Here is a 21,331-nt window from a genome sequence, read left to right as displayed (position 1 = left end):
AGAGAAATAGCCCCAGATTTATCACAGAACAGCTATAGATCAGAAATACAATACAGCCACTAAGGAGACAAATGTGACCCTTTACATTTAATGATTCACATTCTTTTCACACAAGAGAGGGAACTATCAACACTGGTGCCTTGGCCATGAGCCACTAACTGGAATATTGTTCCTAGTCACTCCTATTCAAGGAAAATGAATTCAAATAAATGCAACCAGGATGAACAGAAACAGAACTTTGCTTTTGAGAGGAAGGCTAACTTTTAATTTGGTCTAAGAAATGAAGGGTTTAAGTCTCTCCAAGCTTCACTACAAAAAATTCAGCTAGAACAGTTCAAGTGATAACAGACAGAGCATTATAAATACACTGGCAGAGACACGACAGTAAGCTGCTCTACCAACAGGTCTGACACTGCCTTCCAAGAGAGTCAGGGCCAAATCCCAAATATCCTTAACACAGGCCTTTGCTGCTGAGTCCAGGCAATTACATCTCCTAAAGCCCCCGTGGGATATTATCTCCTGACTCAGCCCCTCATCCCAGAAACATTCCCTGCGTTTCTCAGCCAACGTCCAGGATCAGCTCCATGCTCCAGCAGCCCTGGGTTTGCCCAAAACAACTTCCAACAAAAACATTGCACGTGCCCCTTTCAGGAATGCGTGCTTTTCCCTCAGGGATGAGCCAAAGGCTTTAGTTTTAAGTCCTGCTTTCACAGCTCCAAAGCCAGGCTGGTCACACACACAAAGGGCTGCGTTGTGCTGGGCACAGACCCCTCTGGAAGCCAGGATTTGTTCACCCTCACACACTGTCCCTGCTCAGGCTGCCTCCCTGGGGGTGGGAGAAAACCTCTGCTTTTGGGGAGGAATGTGTGGGTCTCAGATTCAGTCAAAGAAAGAAACTGAGAGTTTCTAGCCAGGCAAAAATCCTGGGAAAGAGCTGGAAAAGAATGTAAATAATTCTTTATCTCTCTTGTTTTTCACATTGTTTATAGTTAAGTTCTATCACTGTGCGTTAAGCACTCTGCACCAATGGTGTGGGTTGTTTTCACTTCAGAGCCAATGGATTTGGTCCTCACAAAGCTCTGTATAAAAGAGCGGTGTATTTTGAATAAAGGGGAGTCTTACTTTCACAGCCTTCTGAGTCAAGTCTATTCATTCCTGTCCTGCCTCCACAGTGACAGGAACGCTGCAGGGAGAGGTTCCTTCCTCCCTTACCAGGGAGGGTCTGTGGGCCCGCCAACCAAATCATGGAATTGTTAAGGCTGGCAAAGAGATCACCAAGTGCAACCATCAACCAGCAGCACCACCATGGTCACCACTAAACCACGTCCTCCAGGGCCACATCCACAAGTTTTCCAACACTTCCAGGGATGGAGACTCCACCACTGTCCTGGCAGGAAGGTGGATCACCAGGAAAATCAGATATGACAATCATTCTGCAGTTTGCATCTTTGGAAATCTTTCCCAAGCTTTCCAAGTCTTGTTCTTTGAATAAGCCAAGGTTGTTGGCCTGGCTGTATTGGTTGTGTCTCATTTAGACACACCCCACCACTGCTGCCATCCCAATAAAACACCTCTACACAGAAAGACGCAGAAAATTTCAGGGTTTTTTTTTTTCTATAAACACATTGCACTACTCAAGGTTTTCATCTTTGAATTTAATTAAAGAAAAATGTCTCAAAGTGATGAAGCGAGTTTGACTTCCAGCTTCTTTCAATGGCACAAGCCAGTGCAGTAAATTATAGAAAGCAAGCTCAGTTATAATTTTATTTTCATTTAAAATAAAAAATCGAGAGAAAACTCTCCAGATGTGAGGTCCTGTTAAAAAAGTGGCTGTTCACTTGTAAACAGAATAAAAGTGTTAAGAACACAGTTTCATACAGCTTAAACAAAACCACTTTTCAGAAGCAATACAAGTATGTTACAACACTGTAAGAACACCAAAAGCAGAAAACAAAAGAATGGCAGAAGAATCACATAACATTGCTTACTAAAGTGATAAATAATTGATGTTGAATGTTAATAGCTTGACGTTTTTATTGCTCCAATGGTAGTGTGTTAACAAGAAAATGTAGTAAACTGTCAGTGGGACAATAATAAACATCAATTTATGGTTTTGCATATGGAGTTTTGTACCTATCAAGAAGAGCATAGGAACATTTTTTTTTTTTGTATTTATCAAAACCACACCAGATTTTATAATTGGTTTTTTCTCTGTTTGATAGTCATTTACAACTGAACTCACACTCCTGAGACTTGGGTGTGCATGTTTGAACACTTCTGTGTTTCTCCAGAGGGAAAACATCTCTGCAGGAGCAGGTGGGGAATCACAAAGGAAGAGCTTTGATGCTCTGCCAGAGTTCTGCACTCCTTCAGTACTCTCCAGATACAAAACTTTCTAGATACAAACCCAAAGATTTATTGGATAAAATCTAGAAACAAAATTAGTGTCAACATGTTGATGTGAAGAAATAAACACTGATTTGGTAGACAGTAGCTGCTTTTAAAAATCTGATGCAAACTCCCACTCCTGAGAGGGACCAGTCAGTTCCCTTTTCTCCTTCTCTGCACAATGGTGTTGGAACCAGCCAAGGCACTTTCTTTACCATTTCCACTCACTCTGCTGACATGAATCTGTTACATTGCTACAAATTCTGACAGATATCCTCCATGAACACTTCACCAACTCATGCTGGTCATTAACTGTCAAAAATGAGATTTCCAGTCTTGGCAGACAGAATTACTTGTGATGTTTTGGTATTAAAGGACAGCCCAAGCAAAAAGAACCTGGGCAGAGTTCACAGCAGTACTGCCAGCTGCCTTCACCTTCCAGTGAGCTATGAATCCTGTGTCTTTCACATGCAAATATAATACTGCTGCTGGTTTTGCATTTTAATGCAAATTTATCTACCTATTAAAACATGGAGCTTACAGTAAATGACAGGTTTGGCTCTGGTTCTTTATGTTATGGCCACATAATTAAATGTCAATTAAAACACAAAGACAAGACCCATTCATGGTTTGAAGACTGCACAATTAATAATTAAAGACAAATTAAAATGTAGAGGATTTATGTACTTAAAATGTAAACTTTACAAATTAATATCATGTGCTTAAGTGTTCAAGGCCAGTTTGGATGGAGCTCTGAGCAACCTGGGCTAGTGGAAGGAGGGGGTGGAATGGCAGGAGCTTTGGGGTCCCTTCCACCCAACCCATTCTGTGGTTCCATGGGAAGTGCCTGTTCTCCCACTTGGAAAAGTACAGGGAGAAAATAGAGTTGCATGAAGAAAATCAGAACCTGCTGAGATTTCTTGAGTATTTTGCACAACAATATTCTGGCAGAACAGTAAGAAATTTCCATTGTTCTGTTAAATACTCCAGAAACTCATTTGTCAGTGAAATGCAAAGAAAGAACTGGGTGTGCTATTTCAGTTTTGGTTTACTCTGCCTTTTTCTGCCATTATTTTCTCTGCTTCCCATTAGCACTCATCCCCCCAAAAAAAGAACTAAAATGGAGACAACACTTTGCTTGGTTCTGCAATGGAAATCTGAGTTGCAAGGTGTAGCTAATGATAATTTCAAACAACACAGGAGATTTTTATTCATGTTACAAATGCAATTGCACATTTAGTTGTCACCAATCTACCAGTCAAACAAAGTTTCTGCATGAAATGTGCAGATTTCAAACTCTGAACCATCAGTCTGGGACAGGAAACAGCACAAACTTCCCTTTGAGTAACCTGCATAAAACTGGCCTTCTGTAAACACTGTGTACAAGGAATCTGACCTTTTACAAGTATTAGGAGGCAATGGTCTTACAAATATGGTATTTTAATAGCATATTGCAAACTGCAGAGATGCAAATACATTCAGAGGAAACCCCAAGTCACCCTGAAACTAAAAAGTAACTTGGGATGATGTTGCAGGGAGTCAAGATGCTGCAAAGAAATGCCTGGACACTGATAATGAAATCCACCACAAGTTGCAGATGCTCAGTTATCTGCTGGGCTTTGTTATTTCTAGTTAGGAAAGGCAGGGAACTTGCAACAATTTCCATTTGCTTTCTTTTAACAAGTGCTCTTGCTTAGGTCACCCATTAGAGGAAGCTTTTCTACAATGAGTTCCCTTCCTGAGATCAGGCAAACAGGGAAGAATCCAAAATAATACTGAATTCCACAAGGCTTTCCTGGCTCTCCAGACAGTGCCTGACTGCCAAAACATATTCAGGAGCCCTTTCAACTGCTGCACTTCCTCCTCTCAGCATGTTTTGAAACTCCACTTTGACTGAGATAAAACCTATTTCCACTGAAAGGGACTTGATGTCACTTAACTGTAAAAATGCTGAAGTACAACCACACCACAGCAGTAACAAAGGTGCTGCTTCAGCTTGGATTTGGCTGTTTCTAATTTTTCTCTTCTGTAATTAAGATCTCTGATTCGAAGTTAACTTTTCCTGACTTCAAAACAAAACAGAACTTAACATCCATATATACTCCTCACTTCAAAAGAGACTTTAGGGTATTTTGTTAATAGCAGCTGCCATCTACCTCACAAATGCAGCTTTTGCAGAGGTGAAGATTTCAGCTTTGTATTTCAGGTGCTGCAAACACCACCTGAAATACTTTTCAAAATAAAGACAGAAATGCTATGCATTTTTCATCCATTTACTAAACAAAGTGCAACTGAGCCCTACACATCTGACATATATACAAACTCTTTATGGCTTTCCCATAAAACCAGTGTGGGTGGGGCTGTACAATCCCAGGGGAACGAGCACATGGAACAGATGCTGGGGACTGTTGGCAATAGAATAAGAGCTATAATACATTCTGTAAACCTTGGCATACCACACTTTACATTATGCAAAGAGTTAATATTTACAAATCCATAGTGGGTAAACTAAAGAACCCCCTAAATGTAAATGATGATTTTGCAAAGTGCAGGACAAAACCAGTGCTGTTGACTGCAAGTCCTATGCAAGCAGGTTCTACTAAAATCATTACTACCGGAGTTTACCTGGACATTCCTACTGAGGGTTTCTAGGATTGCAACACTTAGGATGAAATATCGGATGACAAAGCTTTAGGATGCACATTGAAGGACAGCAAAGAGATAAATTAATAAGGCAGCATGCTCAGAACAAGTTTAAGCAGCACTGATGTTAAGATCCCTAGTGGCAACTCTATCAGTTATTGGTAATGTTAAAAATTCAGAGTGCAACATAGAAGCCTCGTTTAACATAAAAAAATGTGCAAATTGTTCTCTTCTTAACAAAAGAAAGTAACAGCAAGGAAGATTTCTACTGAAGAACATTTTTAAGTCACAGCAAAGTAGACCATCTTCTTTCCAAAATCATCTACAAGGCACTAAGGGTAGAAAATGACAGGTAACATGAGAGACCAATGTTGTTCCTCAGTCAGGTCGAAATATGGGGTATTTTGGTAAGAACTCTATTAATATTACCTGTTGAAGAAGGGAAAAAGACAAGAACAGAAGACAGTAACCAAAAAAGTTCAAAGTTTCAGCACAATTTCCATGAACATTAGCTAATTCTTAAGACTAAATGTATCTGAGGTAGTCTGTGAGGAGGGAATGCTCCCCAGGGTAACAAAGCAGAGATTCCAGTCATTCTGAAATAGAGGGACTCTGGGTGCTTGTCTATTTTAGGGGTGGATCTCTTTCCCTAAGGCCTATACAATCTTCACAGCTACATGTTAAAGTGGATAGGGGAGTGATAGAACCACAGAAATATTTGAAATTCTGCTTTCCTACAAGGTCTTGCTTACAACCATGTGAGATTTAGAGCTGGCAGAAAAAAAACCCACCAAAACAAATCAAAAACTAAAACACAAAAGAAAAGGTCCAACCAAAAATCCACATTACTGTAAAGATGGAATACTTCTGCAAATTTATTTGAATCAAAGGAGTTCTGAATGCCACTGGAAAAGGTGGGTAAGTGTAAGGAACTATGGACTGCTGCTGGTGGGAATCACTCCAATGCAGAAAGTCCCAGTGGGTCTCCCTCATTCCAAATTACAGACCAAACTGCACATTTGTCTGGGAGATCTTTTTGCACAGGGTCACTAGGTGAAGGATTTTCTCTATTAAATCACAGTTCTGTTGAATAGCAATAAGTAACAAGCAATACTCACATATTCCATCATATTGCTAGTTTCACATTTCCTTTTACTCAGCTTCCAGTGCAAACCAAGCTAAGGAAATAATTAACAAAGGATTAGCACAGCCTTGTTTAGATGTGTAATGCAGCAAGCATTAGCAATACTGAATTATTAGGATCTATTATTTAAGATCAGTATAAAGTATGGAATTATGACAAGACTGTAAAATCCTTCATTGCCAATATTCTTAAAGCTGAAAGAAACAAGCACTCTTTTCTTACCTTATGATATAGTCTGTTATTTTCCCATTCTAATAACTTCTGAATTGATCTTCTAGTCTAGAAAGGAAGTCAGAAGTGCATCAGAAATGGTTCAGCAGCTGGTCTCATCCAGAAGGATCTCACTACTGCATTTCTGGCTAAGCTTAATTTACAGTAAGTTAAGTTCTATAAAAGTAGAACAAACCAAAGAATAAATACATGGAAATCTTATCACTTCAACTCCCCACTCCCCCCTTTTTTCAAAAAAGGAAAACACTCCTGGGTTTTTTGTTAATTTAGAATCACTGGAAAAAATTCTAAGATCAAGTCCAGCTTAGGCCTGTGGCTTTTCCAGAGTTCATTTGGTTAGTAAGAGATCTCTTTGAATTTGGTGTTTTTACCTCCCACAGCCAACAAAACAAAGTCTCCTGGCCAAATCCTGCACTCACTGCAGGTGTTCTGCTGAAAACACAGATTTCATACATTTAATTTCCAGATTTTGCTAAGGGAATTGTGATCTGGATCTTGGGAAAAAACCCTCACCACCAAACTCTAGTTCATAACGAATTATTTTCAGCGATTGGCTATCAAATGTGTCCTTCATTTCCTGCTCTTTCCATGACTGTGGAGAGGAGATGATTTCTCAAGTTTCAGAGATTTTGAAGGTCACAAAAAGACAACTATGATGATCCTGCATGGTATACATTTAATTATAATCACTGCATGGTTGTTACCATCCTCACAACCCACAGAAGTGCCATCATTTTCCCTACTTGGTGCATATTCTCTGTAGCCTTGAGAATTTAATATAATTAATACTACACCACTACATGGGCATTTATTTAGATTTTCACTGGTACAGGGATATTAAAAATAGCTTTAAAACCGCAAATACTCCTTTTGTATCTCTCAGGCATAAACCTCTGCAATAATTACATTTATAAAAGCAGTTAAAATGAACTAAAGTAAGTCCTGTAACTTTTTAGTGATGCAGCTTTAGTGATGAGCACTTCAACAAGTTAACACATTAATGCACTTCCTCAATATTTACTGCTGTGATAAATCAATTCTAAATGTAAACCACAGAGGTAATTGACTAAAGTGCTTTTCAAATTTATTACTTTGGACCTGATTACAGAAGTTGTCAACTGTGCTGGGGGGAAGTCTTTAGAAAAAAAATTTGTACTTGTTCTTAACAGAAACAGAACAGTAAAATATGGCAAATAAACCCCCGCTCTGAAATGTTATGGTGTCTATTGCATACAAAATAGTGATTTTTAAATTTAAAAAATATTTATTGGGGGGTGGAGGAGTGGGGATGGGGGGTGCGAAGAGGAGAATTAATTTTTCAGTCTCATTCTGCCACTCTTTGAAGGTCATGAAGGTTCAGTTCTACACTCAATTCTTAGACCTTGAGAAGTCCTGAAAATTTGGAGTATCATATATTCCATCCTGTTTTAACTGAGATGAGATCAGCTATTCTTAAAATTATTGAGTCAACTGGTAATTTGGTGTAATTTCAAATTTTTTATATTTTCTAAGATGGAAATCAAAATAACCTTTTGAATGTGAGGCCAAAGCACGGTTTTAAAATAGGAAAGATATTATGAAAAGTTATTTAATCCTACCAATAATTAAAAAATCTATAGAATAAGATGAAACATGGACTCACTCTTTTGTTAAGACAGACCACAGGCCACAGGCTGCAGCCCAGAGTGCAGCAGCAGCACAGGCAGCCACAGAGCAGCCACTTCACATTGACAGGGAGGTTCTTCCTCAGGCAGGCGTTCACTCGACTGATGCTGGTCTTGAATTCCTCAGGGGCCACCTGCAACAGAAGGGCTCAACTTCAGAGAGGGCCAGCACAGGTGTATTTTCTCAGAAATTGCCTCTACAGGTTAAAATGAAACGGGAAATGACACAATCTTCTAAAGCACTGGTCACCCAGTGAGCCTGAAAAGTCATTTTCCTGCAACAAATTCATTTCTGGTGTGTGCACTGCACAAACCTGAGTTCAAAAGCCAAACATCTTTTAGATGAGCAGCCTCATCTGTAATTTATTGCAGCAGTAATTAATAAATGGGCCTGAACACACAATGGGCCCTGACAAAATCAGAACTGGGACACAGCTGGGCAATACATGCACTGGCTACACTGAGCAAAACCACAGAAGAATGACAGATGTCTGCTCTCCAAGGGAATGGGGGAGCATTGCAGTAAAAATAGGTACCACAGAAAGGAAGAATATTTTCCAAATTAGTGTCACACCAATCTAAGTCTACACTGTGCCTGGGTGAAGGTTCTGTCCACAAATAACTTCCTGAAGTGGCCCATAATTAAGCCACAACTTCCCTTGTGGCTGCTTCCTAAAATAGGGAAGCCTAGAAAGAAATACACTGGATTGTATTTAAGGCAGAGCAAGGCACCTTGTACAGGGTTAGAAATAAAGTTTACTTATTGAAAACTAGCTTTTTGAAATTAAGAAATAAGTATTTTATAACTGTATTGCCACTGCAGAGTCACAGTGGAAGCCCCAGCTCAGAAAGGAGCTCTTTTCTCCAATAACTTCATTTCTCACCTACTTACATACCCCAAATCTCTCATTTCCCTACAGAATCCAAGTCACTTCCATCTGACAAGTCAAACACGGATTTGAGGCAGTGACTCCGAGATGACACCCTTGACTCTAACAAAATCCAGCATTCAAATATACAAAGCAGAATAAATTAGGACCAGGCAGGCACAACTCAGAACAATGAAAACCCCCATCTTTCCTACCTCCTTGCCATGTTGATGCAAATCCCCAGTGTGAGTCTGTACACAAAGCTGTGCAAGTGCTCCACAACCCCCACCCAAGCCAGCCCAACTCTGCTCATCTGACTCTGCAAACAAGGGCAGCAACGCCAACAAAAGTTCATTTAATGACAAAGATCCTTTTCAGCAGGGGCAAAGCCACTGGGCAGGAAATGGAGAGGACCTGATGCTGCTGCCCCTGCCTATTGAGCTGAATTCTTTAAAGCATTGCAGGGAAGGGAGTAAATAAATACATCTGTTTCCTGACCATTCAGGTCACCAGGCACTACAGAGTCAGAGGGCAGCTGGGCTTGCACACCAGCCAGGCCTACAGTTAATAACATGAGAACATAATTTGTGATTATTTTATAACAGGAATTAATAAATACATAGAAAGTAATTATTTTGCCCCCTCCCATATTAAATAGACTGTTTTGTTTTACATCCACAAATGAAGCAACTAAAAACATTGTCTGTTTTACACGAGACACATTAGTTTAGGAAAAAAGAAATAAAATTATCAAAGAAAACCCCTGAGATCCTTTGTAGTGGGACATCTGCTATGAAAAAAATCCCATTGTAATGTGGCAAACTATCCTGTACTTGCATGTCTCTAGAACAAGGTTTTATGGATTTCTTTGCCAGTGCCAAATCTTGTACTGGGATATAATAAATACCAGATGCACAGAGCAAAACCATTTCATCTTCAATGTGGGAGAGTGTTTTGTAGGAAAGAACATCTGGGCTGGTGGTTTCCAGTAACCTCAGGCAGCTGCTGCAGTCACTGCCTCAAAGTAAACTGAGATTCCTACATTAATTGGCATTTTCAACTCCTAAGGAAATTTCCATGGGCCTTATATTTGGATACCTACAAATGGCACTTTCTTTGATAAATCTTTTAGAATTTTATATTCTGTTTATGTGAAATATAAAAATAAGTAGGTTTTTTTTTTCCTAGAACTCATTTATACTTTTGTAATGAAACTCCCTAGGAAAAGAGAATGTTTCCTTTTCCTTCAGACACAAAGTTTACTGGACTTTGACAGCAACACAGCCCAACCTCCAAATCCAGCTGAACAAACTTGCCAAAGACAATGGAATGGCACAGCCCAGAATTTAGCTTAACAAGAATAATCCTTATCAGTGGTAACATCCAACACAAAGAGAACTCAACCAGATTCTCAGATCACAGATGGCATAAAAATTTGGGACCTAAGAAGAAAGCCTAGGGAGATTCCCTTTCCTGTGATAATTTCTAGGGAGTCACTGTTCACATCAGGTTAACATGTTCCTACATTTTAAGATGAAAGGTGAAGTATTCTCATTCCTGCAGAGCAAATGGCTAAACCAGAAACCAATTTTGAATGCCACTAAGCAAAAGAAAATTCCCATTTCAGGAGTTTTGGTTTGATGTTTATCTTACTACAATAATATGAAAACACCACTACCAAATATTTTCACCAAATATTTTCAAGTAAAGGTGAATCTCTTGACTACGACATGAGATGAAATTACTTAGGATGCTTTTGACTAACCCCAACTATTGGATTGTTTCTGGCTTTAGGAAACCAAACCACAACAAATATTTCTGTCACTTATGACACATCTTCATCTGAAACTAAAGGAACTGGAGAACAGGATAAGCCTCATGTTGTGATAAAAAGAACAAATCACAATAGTTTATAGCTCAGTGACAGTTAAGCATTGTTTCGCAGTGATTAAGAAAAAAATACCTGTAAATAATTGTTCTAATCTAATAATGAAACTGAATACAAATGAAAGTCACCACAGAACTGTTGATTTTCTAACACAATTTTAACTCCTGCCTTCTTGCAGGTACAGCTTTTGAAAGGTGTATGTGAAAGGGCTGACGAATTTCAAATAAACAGAATTACCAGCTCCTCCTGCACAAAGACAGCTCCCTAAGAAAGCTCAGTTTTGAGTAATTCTGGAAATCTATTGGAGAGTTTGTGTCTGGCTCTTGAAAAGAATGAGATAAGCACTTTGCTCCTGGCTGTGCTGTACACCTTAGGAAGGGACATTAGCTCCTTTTAGGGGGGAAAAAACAAAACCAAAAAAAAAACATAAAAGGAAAGGAGGGGGTGTCATAATATTTTACAACAGGATGCAGGGGATCTCCAAACACAGGAAGGGAGCCAGCAAGGCCCAGCAGGCCTGATCTTTCTCCTTCAATCACCATGATCAGCAGCCCTATCAATCACACGGCACAACGGCACCACAATGCCCAGCCCTCACTTTATGGCTCCCCCTGCCCTGCACTGCACACTCCTCTCTGGGCAGGACCCCTTTTGTTTCAAGATCAGAGCAGGAAATTCCACTTTTCCCCTTCAGGATCACTGCCTCCATCATCTTCTGGTCACCTGGAGCAGTGTGTGCTACTGTGCTCACTATCACAGAGAATATTTTGTTAAAAGCTTGTTTAAGAGAATTAATAATCCCGTAAACCTGTAGCACACAGAATTTAAATTTAACCAGCACTCCAATTTAGGCCAAGGTCCAATTACATTATTAAAAGTTAAATATTGCCTCTGTATTAAGTGTAGTCAAATCTTTTCTTAATGTTCCTCTGAAACAAAGTCTGGCTTGGGGTTTACAAACCAGGTCAGTTTCTGTCTCATCCTGCAAGACAAATATTAATCCAATTGAACTAGCTACGCCAAACATCTGATGTACCTGGGATATGCCTTTCCTTTATTATTTTATTGTCTATGCTTTACCCTTAAATGTACACATTCACCTCTCCCAAGGAAAGCAACAAATGAAGTCTCAAACACTGAAGATGTAATTACAAGCATGTAGCTCTAGGCTAACCTACAACAGCTATGCAGTGTCTGTAAAAACTGGAGACTGAGAAAATGGGTGAAGGAGGAGGGGGATTCCAGATTTCAGAAGAAGAAAATCAAAAAGTTTGCTGCCATCACTATGTGGATGGGCAAACTGAGGGCAGAAAGCTTAAGGAAATTACTAATACAAGAATGTGGCACAAATCCCAAAAGTTTGTGCTTCTGGGAGAAAGGTGTAGCTACAGAGTCTTCTCTAATTAGGATTTTCAAACTGCTTTAAAAACCTACATCTTTTACATCTGTATTTATTCAAAAGAAAACCAGTTCCACCAAGAAATCCATCCAGCCCATCTAATGGCTTCATCCTTACACTCCATTAGCAGATGGGATTTATTATTAATATCAATTCACAGGAAACAGCAAAGCCATCCAACTTAATGTTACACAGGCAATATGAATAAACAATGACATTGTCTTAGAGTAGCTAAGGAGCAATGCAAATTCAGAGTAAACATTTTAATCCAAATTTGTAAATATAAACAGTCACTGTTATTCATAAAATTTGATTTAATAAAAAACAAAAAAAAATACATTTTAACAGCAGAGGATGTTAAAGCGGAGTCTCAGTTGACTATGGTATTGATTATTGTGAATTACTTAACAGGGTATTTGAAGAAAAACTTCTTACTGGAAAAAAAATACTGAACTTTCATTTTCAATAGGGATTAAGATGATTGACTGCCTCAACCAGAGAAAGAAGAAAATTCTTTATTTCTTGCAATTGACTGAAGTATTAAAAACTGAAAGTCCCATATTAAAAACTGGTTTTTAATGTCTTTCATAGCAGTTCTGACAGGCAGGAAGAAAAATGTGTTTACTATCTTATTTCATTGGTGTTCTCCCCTGACAAAAGGGAATTCACTTCCTTGCTCAGAAAGCCCCTCAAATCCACAAGACAACAGAACACCAAGATTCTCAACAGAGGAGCATCCCTGTATACAGCAAATCTCTACCCATGCCACTCCTGTAGCACTGATCACACCCACAGAACAAGAAGGGTAAATGCTTACAGAAGAATTTCCTCTTTTCTGTCTCTGCTAAATTATGTCCAAGCACTCAAGTGAACTTTAAATTAAGCTTTTGTTCACTGTCTATTTAACAAGAGGAGGACAGTCAAGTGGAAAATGTGACAGCCACTGATGCTGGTATTAAAAAGTATAGGCCTGGTTGTAGGTTGGTTTTTTTAATAACCCAAATATATTTTAGAGAGACAGAAAGAGATGAAATAATATCATTAAATTTAGTTTTAATCTTTCTTGCCTGGGATTTTCTACAGGCTTATTTATAATAAACTACAAGTCGAGAAGAAGAACATAAAAATAGTTTTTTCCAGAATGTATTGTGGCTGTTCAGTGATCCGAAAGAGCTTCCCAGAGGAGAATAAGCCTCAGACAAGGTGGTGAAATGCAAAATGTTGTCAGCAGCCCTCACACTGGAATCAGTAGAATTTGTCTGAGCTCAGTGAGATCCTAAAATTCCCAGGCTGATTTTCAGCACCCAAAAACTCCAAGCAGAACCTGCTTTTCAGGGGTACTGCTGCCAGAACAGATGGACAACCTCAACACAAGGGTTTTATTCATTGTACTCTGGTGTGAAAATGCAGGAGGAGAAAGCCCAGATGGATCTGGCAGAAGCAGGAGCAACCACTCAGCTGTGTTTAGTGGATTGTTGGTATGACTCAACCTCTGCAAGGGGCTGCGGAGGGAGTGCAGCTCTATGGGATGACATGAGACAAAGTAGAAAGAGCCAAATATACTTTATTCTTCCCAAATTCTGGAAAAGATACACGAGGGATATATAAATCAAAGCAAAAACAAAGCACTAGACACTGAAACAGCAAGAAGAAAAAAAAAAATCAAGAGAAAAAGAATTAAGCAATTAAAAGATTAAAAAAATACAATTACAAAAATTATTTAAAACTAAGAATTAAGTGAAGGTTGAATTAATAGCTACAAATTACAGTTTCTTACACTTGCATTAAGTAAGATGACAGGACTCCAGAGAAAGCAAGAGACTTGTGTCACCACTAATTTTCAGAACTAAATGGTATTTGTGAAAATGTACTAAAAACCTACTTAATTTGTAGACTTAACACTATGTTTTGTTCTGTAAAGCTTCAGATAAAACAGATTCACTTCCAAAGATTTGTCTAAACAAACTCAAGGCTTGGCGGGCATACTCAGAAGAGAGGTCTAGTATTTGTACTGATTTAATTCACCCAGGAGGGAGCACAAACTCCAGGTATTTAAAAAGCAAGGTTAAGTGAGTGTTGCTTTCATGTCTGCATGGAAACAGTCAGATCCATGGTAAGCTTTGCTGTGTTTGGAATGTCCATAATAGTAACAATCACAGCAAATCCTTCCTTCTTTTTTCCAGCTTACACTGAGGAACTGGGCAGGGAGCAGCTGGGTCACACAGGCCACAGGTAACAGTTTTTAGTGGGTTCATGCTCAAAATATCCAACACAGAAACCACTGGATGCACTGGCTCCTCCCATTGAAAAGAACAGTTTAATCTCACACTTACCTTCCCTGTCAGAACAGAAGGAAATTCTGTATCAAACTTGTTGCTCAAGCCAAACCTTGAAAACAAAAGAGACAAACAAAATATATTCCACCTAACTTACTTTGTTTCCCTTAACAAAAAAAATGTAATAAGAGTTTTTACTTTAAAAAGAAACCACTATTAATTTCTTTTGCCCTTACATTTGCATTATTTCATGAGCTTTTGGTTTAAGTTAATACAAGGTCTCATGTGCCAGTCACTCATTTCCAGACAGAAACACAGCTTGGTGCCTTACTTCATGCCTTACTCCAGAAGTGCAAAAATTCTTTTCCAATTGGATGGCAGCAAGTTTAAATCTTTGACTTTTGTAAGAAAAAACCCTCCAGCTATGAAATCCCAGGTTTAACAACCCTTTTACTTTCTTACACGTGCAATTGCGCCACATGCGACAGATGAAGTTTGTTTTAAGAAACCCATTCATCATCATCTTAGAAATTTATAACCATGTGGTTTTAAAAACTTCCTTTGGGCAGATTTAAGGTACCTCGTAAGAGCCTACACAAAGGAGACTTCTACAACAACTGTGAACTTCAAGAAAATTAAGTTTTGGGTACCACTGTGGCTGCTCTTCACTGAACTCTTTTGGGGTTTGAGCAAAAGGTTTTCATTATAAGCAGTGAAAGCTCCAGGGAGCTGGATTTGGCTTGTAAACCTGTTACCACTTATTCCAAAACCCCTAAACCTTTAAAATTCAGTAATTTAACAAAATACAGCAGCAGCTGGCCCTCAGCTACAATCTGTATGTTTGATGAAAGTTAAATATATTGTACATCAAGTCAGCTCTGCTGAACTATCTCCTGAGTATGTGTTAAAAAAAAAAATACCTGAAAGAATCACTGCCAAAAAGAAGGAGCACAAATACATCTGGTATTGTAGTAGTTACTGAAGAAACAAACTTTGCTTTGAGTCAAACTGACACCTGCCATACTCCAAACTGGTCCCTGGTACCAATACCACTATGGCTGAAATAACACAGAATTGTGGAATGGTTTGGGTTGGAAGGGACCTTAAAGGTTCCAACACCTTCTCTTGGACATCAGTGCCCATCATTAGATCACACATACACACTCCTGTGCACTCTGTAATACCCCAGACAATGGAAATTGTTCCCAAGTAACAAAAAGTCAAAACAACCTTCAAGAGAACAGAAGAACTCGTACTGTCTCTAGAAATCCAGTAACTGAAATGTTTGCCAACAACACTGGTGAAGATCAGTCCAGTCCTTTGATGAATCATTTAAGTTAGAGCCTCTTGTAAAGAGCAGTAGTTGTGTAAAACATTACAAAAACCCCAAACAGTAAAAACAGTAAGATTTCAGGCAAGTACAAAGGTTACTAACATAGCACATTTCCATTCTCTTTGTAATCTGGCAAGGCAGCCTCCACATTTTGTACCTTTTCAAGCTGAAATCTTCCAGGTTTTGTAATGTTACATATTTAGTTTTAAGGAAGCTTACTTAGAGAGCAATGAAGTAGTCTTTTCAGTCTTAAAAAAAAAGACTAAAATTATAAAGCTTGCTTTGAGGAACACAAGAGTTTTCAGTGCAGCTGCAATGGAGCAACCTGGAATGATCACAAAGTAGGAGCAATCAGACAACACTATAAAAGAACTACTGGAAAATTCAAGAATTATTTACTCTACCCATCTAACAGACCAATTCCACTAAATCATGCCAAAGGTCCATCTTGTCCACAACACCGATTTTTACAGTGGCCAGGAGCAGCAGCTTAGGAAACAGCAAAATGGAAAAAAAAAAAGCAAACATGTACCAGCTGTTCCTCAGAACCTTCCTCTGACTGTCCACAATTCAGAGTTCAAACACTTCCTAAGCCACAGGTAGTGCCTTTTATCTCATTGATCAAATACACTCATGAAAATTCCCATTGCACCCCAATTTCCATAAAGAACAAGATAATTAGTGCTTTCTGATTAATAAATCTGATTAGGAATGCAAGATCACAATGTGGTTTGGGTTCAATTTCAAAGCTGATGTCATGAAACATATTCAAACACCCAAATTTTTATTAGTTGCTAAAACACTCTCTTCAATTGCAGCACGTCCAGGAAACCTGAGTTACAGAAAGGTTTCTCTCACACTGACACCTGTGAGTGACTAAGGAATATAACTTTACATTTTAACTATGCTTAAAATACTATACTTGGTCAGAATCACTGATGGCCTTTAGCACAGTTTTACCAAAACTAGAAGTTTTACAGACTATTCTGTGATTATTTACTACAGGGCTTAGAAATATTAAACTCCTGTTAGATGGTGGCTCAACAACCAAATAAAATAAAAAGATTGAAGCAGGATGTTATACAGTTGTACAGCTTTACAGGCAACTTTGTGAAAGTACTGAAGTGTTATTAGAACCTTTCATGTAAAGAAGTTAAAATCTAAAGTATTGATCAAGAGGTATTTAACTTAATTAGACTTCCTAAAACAGACTAGTGATCTAGCATGAGCAGCCTATGATCTTCTAAACTTCAGCATCATGATTAAAAATCATGATAACATAAATTCCAGTAGCTGTCCCTTAAGTCATTTAAACCAGCAGTTGGTGGTGATTTATTTCTGGGCCAGTTCTGTGACTCCTCAGTGCAAGCTGCCCAAAGTGTAACATTTAGAATTTCAGATCAGTCACCCACGTCCTGTGGTTGCACTTTTCTCACTGCATGGCAAGTACCTCTAAGAGCCAGGCACTGTCACCTAGAGGCTGCAACAGAACTAGGATGACCTCACTTGCCAGTTCTGGCCTTCTTTCCCTGTTTTCATGGATGGCATCAGGAAAATCCCATCACCTCATTTTCCCCCATCTGTAGAGTGGTGAGAACACAACTTGTCCTAGGGAGCTATAATAAGAGAAATGCATAAATCCCTCAGTTAAAGGCTGAAATGAACATCCTGAATCACCAGTTGCAAACCTCACCTGCAACAGGTACCTCAAGATAACGTTTTTTTATTAGTTTACAAAGCAGGAGCTCAGGTTTTCTGTCCCAGAACTGAAACAGGAAGAGTTTGGAAATGCTTTCTTACATCTAGAAGAGAATATTTCAAGGTGCTTTGCCTTTTTATTTTGTTTGACTTAAACTTCACCTCATTCTCAGTTCTCCCACTCCTGTATTTATAGATAGTAATCAGCCTTACTAGACTGCACAAGTTAAACCTGTTAAGTGAAGCTCTTGGAGAGCACAGTTTCTAACACAGCTCCTTTCCCCACACCTAATCCAGGTTATGTTTAACCTCTCTGCAAGAGTGGAGCTCAGATCCCACACTGCTCTTTAGAGGTATCAGCTGAGTTTTGGCCAACATTAGAGGGTAAAGATGACATTCCTCAAGAGCCCTGAAATGAAATCTCCTTGAACATTTAACATTCCCCAGTTCAGAACATTTTCTTGTGCAGCCAACAGAACTATCCAAGAATCCTTACCCACGGATGATGTTTTGGAAAATTAAGTCTTTGGTAACGGGTGGAAAGCTGAGGTCATTTGCTATTTTAAATTTGTGGAAGGTGGAACAATATCAAATACTCCTCAAATGTTATCTCAACTGGCTCTTCCTTCCCCAGCTGATGAAAATAAACTTTTCATTAGCACCTGGACTGTGGGTCCCTGGGGCACTCCGACAGAAAACAGGCTAGAACACCAAAAGTTAACTTCTAGCCAAGACTAGGAGGCTTGCAGACTTCAGCAGGAAGCTGGAAACTAATGGCAAAAATATGTTTAATGGCTATTTCATTACCTCATTACCATCCATCCACATGGACTTAATGACATGGCAAAATTATAGCAGATAAACACAACCCTATAACCAGGTTACAGTTTGCTTACTGCTCTGTTTTTGGAAGTTATTGCCTTTGCTTTGCTAGGCATGACTCAGTCTTCACTACAAATGTCTGTGTGGAGATTCTTGGATGTACCAATCAGTCACACTATGGAAGAAACAGCAGACAAAGTGTTTATAACTCATCAAAATGGAACTGCAGAAGAAAAGGCATTTCCTAGGACCTAGTAATTTATCTGTGCTAAAATTTAAAAGCTTTCAAAAACAATAAGTATGACAGAATTTTTTCAAAGAATCCTGGACAAGATGAACATAGATTTTGCTAACCATTTTTACACATGTCTTCTCTGACTAAAATAAAACAAGGACACTTCAGATGGTCACTCTTACCACACACAGGGGTAGAAGGGCTGGCAAAATAAAGTGGGAAAACCAAGATCCTGCTAAAATACCCTCACAAAACTCATTAAATTTATATTAAGTACTGTTGGATACTGCAGAATAGTTGCTCTGTTAGAGCAAGCAGCTCACTGACAAGGTCATAAGAATAAAAAGTCTCTTCCAAGAAACTAACAGTGTTTGAGTCTACCGACTTAGGAGTTTCAAAAGAGAACTGGATATGAAAAGCTGAAGCAGATGACCCTGGAATTTGAGAATTATCCTTTATCTAAAAGCTGAAAGTATTCAAGAAGGCCAATGTCAGGTGAGGAACAGGAGACATCTGAAACAAAAATCCAAAGAAAACAATGGCTTTATGAAGATAATTGTTTTTCTTTTTGTAATAATGTCTGACTTGTAAGGACAGACCTTTTCATTAGCAGTAGCCCAGACAGGTTCAGCAAACAAACCCAGGTTTTCCTGGATGCCATTTCTCCCTTCAGTAACTGGAACAGGCTGCTTCTGCAGCCAACTAATTTCAAAAACAGCAGCCTCTGCGTGATCAAAAAGTGACAGTTCCAACACACAAACTCTTTGGGAAGCAAACCAGTTCCCATTTAACAGGTCAGCATTATGCACTCCAGTGCCCTGGGTTTACTTGCATTTTATTGGTAACATCAATAACTGTTTTTATCAGTATAAGGAGATTTAAAAATACAGCATGAGCTGATAAAAGCTGCCTCCTATCATGCAGGTAGGTCCTGTTACAGGAAGAAAGCTGAGACGGATGGGAGAAAGGGAAAATACACTGGATGTGGATTCAGTTGAGGTGGTTACAAGGGCATCTAGCCAGCTAAGGATTTCCACTTCCCTGACAATAGTGCTTTTCTTTGATGTAAACATCATTAATTCTTGGAGATGCTCCTGCCCATCCCAAAAAGATGCTGGAGCCTAGAAGGAACTGTAAGTAACATCACTAACAAAAAAAAAAACATCACAGAAAGGAAAGCAGATGAGTGTGTAATGTTTTTTTCCAGTTCAGCACTTCAAATCAGGTAGCTCCTAAGATGGGTATTTGGTATTCTGAGCATCTTGCTTGTGTTCCACCTCTCCTTTAGTCAGGCCAGCAGCTATTTGGGGTGAGGACACAAAGAAATTCCATCTGCACGAGCAAATGCACTGCGGTGCAGCAGAGCAACTCCCCACTGGCACCAGCTCAATGCAACCCTGATCCAGGCTTCCATGAGAACACAGCTCCAACACCACTTCCCATGGCATGGGAGAGCCTTCCCCACCCAGTGCTTTTGCTGCAGGGACTTAGATCACACTGCACCTATTTACAGAGAGAAATGTGAATTTTATGCAATCCAAAGACAGAGCCAAAGCAACACAAGCTTGGTAGGTCTTTGCAATACATACACGTCAATACCCCCCTCCCATGAAAATTAACATGACAACCAACAACTTGTTAAGGATGCACTCACTACTATTAATTCTTCAGCTTGCTGGAGCAGGAATACTAAGAAAATCCCTACTAGTAAACATTACATATAAGGAAACACAGCTTGCTCGTCTTCTGTTCAACTGTTTAAATGAGCAGCAAACATTCTGGCTCACTCTGTGTTCCAGTGATAAAAGCACTCAATCTAAACCAAACTCTCAACTAAGTTTGGGGCAGATAAAGTACAGCACGGGCAGGAGCCTCCTCTGCAGTGCAGTGTGGGGGCTCTCTGGCTCGGCTGTGGCACACAAGGGTCACAGCGAGATGGTTGGAACAGGCTGTTCGTCCTCGCATCGCCTGGACTTTGCTTTTTATCTAACAAATTGTTTGGATAAAGAGGAGCAACCAGGGAGGGCTGCCAGGGCTGCGCTGCAGCCTCTGCACCCAACAGCCAACTCCGGCTGCTCATTCACGGCCGGGGCTTTCGTCGAGCTACCGAAAAATACCCCGTTCACAGCAAGGTTCCCCTCACGGAGGGGAGCGGGCGCAGGGCTCTGGGCCCCGCGGGGCGGGAGGCCGGGGCCCACAGGGCCGGGGCGCGGTGCCCCCGCTGCCCTCACCCCACCCGGCGCTCCCGCCCGGCTCCTCCGCCCCGCCACACCGGCCCCTCACGCTGCCCCCGCTCCTTCCTTACACGGTGATGTGCCCGGCGCCCCGTACCGCTACGGGATCGGGCGCGTCGCGGGGCCGGGGCAGCTCCTGGCTCCGCACCACGGGCTCGGGCTCATCCTGCTCCTCCTCGTCCTCCTCCTCCAGCTCGTAGATCGTGTCGAAGTCCGCCATATTGGGCAGCAGGACGCTCATCGCCGGCCCTCCCGCCGCGCCTGCGCAGCGCGCGCCGGGGGCGGGGCCGCGCCTCGGCCGGGGCGGCGGGCGGGCGGGCGGCGCGCAGGCGCAGCGCGGCTGTGGCGGCGCTGAGGGGAGCGGCGCGGGGCTGGCCGCGTCGCCCCCCGCCGGCGGTGGGCAGCGGCTTTGCGGCCGGTGTGGGTGGCCGGAGGCGGCCGCTCAGGTGCGGGTGTGCCCGCCCGCCCCTCGCCGCTCCCGGGCGGCGGGTAACGAGCCGGCACGAG

General features: G+C 40.5%; 1 protein-coding gene across 2 annotated transcripts; it reads right to left on the bottom strand.

Annotated features, from left to right (window-relative positions):
- Positions 1–1,634: 1,634 nt before the first annotated feature.
- Positions 1,635–21,082, bottom strand: CHIC1 (cysteine rich hydrophobic domain 1). 2 transcript variants are annotated; one of them, XM_021525289.2, is made up of 6 exons: positions 20,896–21,082; positions 14,560–14,614; positions 8,049–8,204; positions 6,398–6,454; positions 6,150–6,209; positions 1,635–5,460 (listed from the first exon to the last, which is right to left on the bottom strand). In XM_021525289.2, the coding sequence occupies exons 1-6, from the start codon at positions 21,063–21,065 to the stop codon at positions 5,410–5,412; spliced, it is 549 nt and encodes a 182-aa protein (XP_021380964.1). In that variant the 5' UTR covers positions 21,066–21,082; the 3' UTR covers positions 1,635–5,409. The 2 variants fall into 2 exon arrangements, with proteins under 2 accessions (XP_021380964.1, XP_077642709.1); XM_077786583.1 differs by lacking the exon at positions 14,560–14,614 and having other exon boundaries at positions 20,922–21,082.
- Between the last annotated feature and the right edge of the window lie 249 nt (positions 21,083–21,331).

The sequence above is a fragment of the Lonchura striata genome, chromosome 14, assembly GCF_046129695.1.
Source record: "Lonchura striata isolate bLonStr1 chromosome 14, bLonStr1.mat, whole genome shotgun sequence".
Lineage (NCBI taxonomy): Eukaryota > Metazoa > Chordata > Aves > Passeriformes > Estrildidae > Lonchura > Lonchura striata.
The sequence above is the reverse complement of the archived record's forward strand: the minus strand, read 5'-3'. Positions and strand labels throughout refer to the sequence as shown.